This window comes from Manihot esculenta, chromosome 4 (genome assembly GCF_001659605.2).
Source record: "Manihot esculenta cultivar AM560-2 chromosome 4, M.esculenta_v8, whole genome shotgun sequence".
Classification (NCBI taxonomy): Eukaryota; Viridiplantae; Streptophyta; class Magnoliopsida; order Malpighiales; family Euphorbiaceae; genus Manihot; species Manihot esculenta.
The window spans coordinates 4,998,197-5,001,583 of NC_035164.2; the positions used below are offsets into that span (position 1 = coordinate 4,998,197).

Here is a 3,387-nt window from a genome sequence, read left to right on the forward strand (position 1 = left end):
CAAAATAGTCCCTCCTCCTCTTCCTCCAAAAAGAAGAAGATGATGATGATGATGAAGGAGAAGGAGAAGGAGAAGAAGAAGAAGAAGAAGAAGGAGAAGGAGAAGGAGAAGGAGAAGAGGAAGAAGAAGAAGAAGACGAAGAAGGAGAAGGACAAGAGGAAGAAGAAGAAGAAGAAGAAGAAGGAGGAGGAGGAGAAGGAGAAGAAGAAGAAGAAAAAGAAGAAAAAAAAGAAGAAGAAGAAGAAGAAGGAGGAGGAGAAGGAGAAGAAGAAGAAAAAGAAGAAAAAGAAGAAGAAGAAGAAGAAGAAGGAGGAGGAGGAGAAGGAGAAGAAGAAGAAGAAAAAGAAGAAAAAAGAAGAAGAAGGAGAAGAAAAAGAAGCAGAAGCCGAAGAAGCAGAAGAAGCAGAAGCAAAAGAAAAAGAAGAAGAAAAAAAGCAGAAGCAGAAGAAGCAAGAAGAATTGATGAAGAAGAAAATGAAGGAGGAGGAGGAGGAGGAGGGTAATTTGGTCTTTTACTATATTGTTAACGGTAAAAATAGACAGAAGGACTATTTTGTTGATGGAGAGAAAAGATAAGGATGTTTTAATAGGTTTCTAAAAATACAGGGACTGATTTATTAATAATGGCAATACTTAAAGATTAAATTGTAAATCTCCCTATTATTAATGGCCACCTCTCTTCAAAAAAGTTAAAGAATATAATTATCCAGTGAAATGTCCATGGAATCAATGGTGACGAATATATGTACATGTGGTACTCATTCTATTCTATAATTTTTCTACCTCTTTTTATTAATGGATTAATTTTTATTTTACTTTCTTTTTCTTTTTTTTGAAATAGGGGTTGGGGGAGTCGAACCTTAAACCTCTCAAGGCTACAAGGATGCACTTTCCACCAGGCTAAGTCTCAAAGTGCTTTTACTTTCTTTTTATCTCTCATTAATTTTTTTTATTTCACGTATTATAATATTATTGAATTAAATGAATTATTGTACATAACCGTTGTATTGTAAAATCACTTCCTCTTAAGATAGGATTAACCATAAAGCAGTTTTTCTTTACAAGAAATTATTTTTAATACTAAAGTACATGAACATATTGCATGAGAACTTATTACACGAAGCTAGTCTCATATACATATTGCATGAGAACTTATTACACGAAGCTAGTCTCATATACATATTGCATGAGAACTTATTACATGAAGCTCAACTTTCAAGCAAAGCACTCATATCTTTTGAATAAGGAGATTCACACCATGCTCAGGCTCCAAAAGCAGACCATAAGTAGGTGAGTGTCGATATTTAGGAGAGATAGTAAGTTTGAAATTAGAGAGTATGACAGCAAAAAACACTTTCAATTCTATTAAAGCCAAGTTCTGTCCAGGACACACTCGAGCTCCCAATCCAAAAGGTATATAGGCTTGTGAAGACTTGCAAGCTCCAGTAACTCCATTAGTGAACCTCTCAGGATTAAACACGTCTGCATCAGCTCCCCAATATTCAGGATTACGATGCAATGCTGGTAGCCATATCCAAATGTCCATTCCTTTTGGAACCTTCAATTCACCAAGCTTCACATTTTGCATTGCCTCTCTTGAAACCAATGTCACTCCTGGATAAAGCCTCAGAACCTCTTGGATCACCATTTTTAACTGCATGAAAAACACAAAAATCAGTTAAAAATACGGATGCAGTGCAACTTCTCAATTTATATCTATTTATGTGAATGTATCTACCACTTTCATCTTGCTGAGCATATTGTAGTCTAGGAGCTGTTGTCCCTTACAAATCTCTAAAACTTCAAACCGAGCACGGTCTTGCCATTCAGGATGTGAAGCTAGTAACATTAAACCCCAAATTGCTGCAACAGCCGGGGATTGGTACCCACCAAACATCATATTTTTGCAATTGTCAACTATGAACTCATCTTCTGTTAACTTTCCAAGCTCACCATTCTTGGATCCTTCAATGATAGCTTGTAATAAGTCCTGATGAGATGTAGATCCACTTCTCTCCTTAGCTATGTCCATTATCATTCCATGGATCTCTTTTGCTAATCTCCATGTTTTTCTATTCCTTTCTATAGGAAGAAATCTTATTCATAAACGTAACAATGAGTATTAGTCGTGCAAGTGATTTAGATAAAACTAAACTAAAAAGGTGAAGGATATACATACCTTAGTAAAGGAATCCCAAGAGTTGTGGTTTCACCCATAGCCTTGAGGAGTTCATGACACTTGGAAAATACTTTAATTCCTTTATGATGATCACTTCCAAATATTATTTTTGAGGCAATATAAGTAGTGAAAATTCTCGCATGCTCATCCACCACTATATCAACCATCCCACCCTCACCTTCTCTATCTATTATCTTCTCCCATGCTTTAACTACCATACTACCAGATTCGACCATCAGATTCACCATATCCTGTATATAATAAATATTATTTTTTATTAAAGCAAATAATTTTAATTAGCCTTACAAATTAAATCCATAAATTTAATTACCTTAACCTTGTGCATGTAGAGTTGAGGGGCAATGGTCTTTCTTTGATGATGCCAAACATCACCGTTTGCAGTATTAAGGCCCTTGCCTAATAGAACTCCTCTGTCATTTTGTAAATAAGCAGGTTTTCCAAGTTCAAATGATGTGAACAGATTTATTTCTCTCACTATGCTCAGATTATTCACGTACAACAATTGTATTCCACCAAGTGCAAACTTGAATAACTTACCTGTCGTATATGATGAACATAACTAGGAGTTAACGAATGAGAATTGATTTAGAGTCTGTCTGAAATCTTAAAAATGTTAATAAAAACAAAATATATATGAAAAAGGGGAAATTTATATGTATGAAATACCATAGTTTTTGGCCCAATGCTTGAGATAGGGTAAGACAATTAAGGGACCATCGATCTGTGGAGTTTCAGAATTTTGAGAAACCATTCTCTCCATTTCTGGTATGTTTCCCAACAGCAGAGAAGGTGGAGGACCTTTGATTCCTTGCTCTCTAATAAGCTTATTAGTTTTATAGCTCTCATGCTTCCACCACGCAACATAACATAAACAAATGACGAGAAAACTCCATAAAAGAAACATCATAGACTGAAGCGTTGATAGAAATTTACACCCCATTTGTATTGCTGGATTCATGGACGTGGCTCTTTAAATAGACATTCACATGCATGACATTATCTCCAAGTGATAAATACCTCACCTATCATATCATCTGCATGTGATAAATGTTTACTATAAATAAATAAAGAAAAAAAATTAGCTTATTTATATATAACAAAATTATGAAACAATTTGTTTTTCTTTAATTATTAAAAATTTAAATCTTTTTTATTTCTGTTTATTTTTATTTTTACTTTTAATCTAA

The 3,387-nt window shown here is 34.3% G+C and overlaps 1 protein-coding gene across 2 annotated transcripts; it reads right to left on the reverse strand.

Annotated features, from left to right (window-relative positions):
• Nucleotides 1–1,022: 1,022 nt before the first annotated feature.
• LOC122723487 (cytochrome P450 714C2-like) lies at nt 1,023–3,134 on the reverse strand. Of its 2 annotated transcripts, none has more exons than XM_043955719.1 (6): nt 2,867–3,134; nt 2,511–2,759; nt 2,180–2,430; nt 1,739–2,096; nt 1,194–1,654; nt 1,023–1,109 (listed from the first exon to the last, which is right to left on the reverse strand). In XM_043955719.1, exons 1-5 carry the CDS (start codon nt 2,867–2,869, stop codon nt 1,229–1,231), a joined length of 1,287 nt encoding a protein of 428 aa, XP_043811654.1. In that variant the 5' UTR covers nt 2,870–3,134; the 3' UTR covers nt 1,023–1,109; nt 1,194–1,228. The 2 variants fall into 2 exon arrangements, with proteins under 2 accessions (XP_043811654.1, XP_043811653.1); XM_043955718.1 differs by having other exon boundaries at nt 2,511–2,737; nt 2,867–3,132.
• Nucleotides 3,135–3,387: the final 253 nt, after the last annotated feature.

Excerpts from the sequence above, each read along its gene's own strand:
- LOC122723487 (XM_043955718.1), bottom strand. The coding sequence starts at position 3,107 with ATGATGTTTCTTTTATGGAGTTTTCTCGTCATTTGTTTATGTTATGTT. Across the intron at positions 2,431-2,510 it reads TCTACATGCACAAGGTTAAG|GATATGGTGAATCTGATGGT; the intron begins GTAATTAAATTT and ends TATTATATACAG. Across the intron at positions 2,097-2,179 it reads CTTGGGATTCCTTTACTAAG|ATTTCTTCCTATAGAAAGGA; the intron begins GTATGTATATCC and ends TTTATGAATAAG.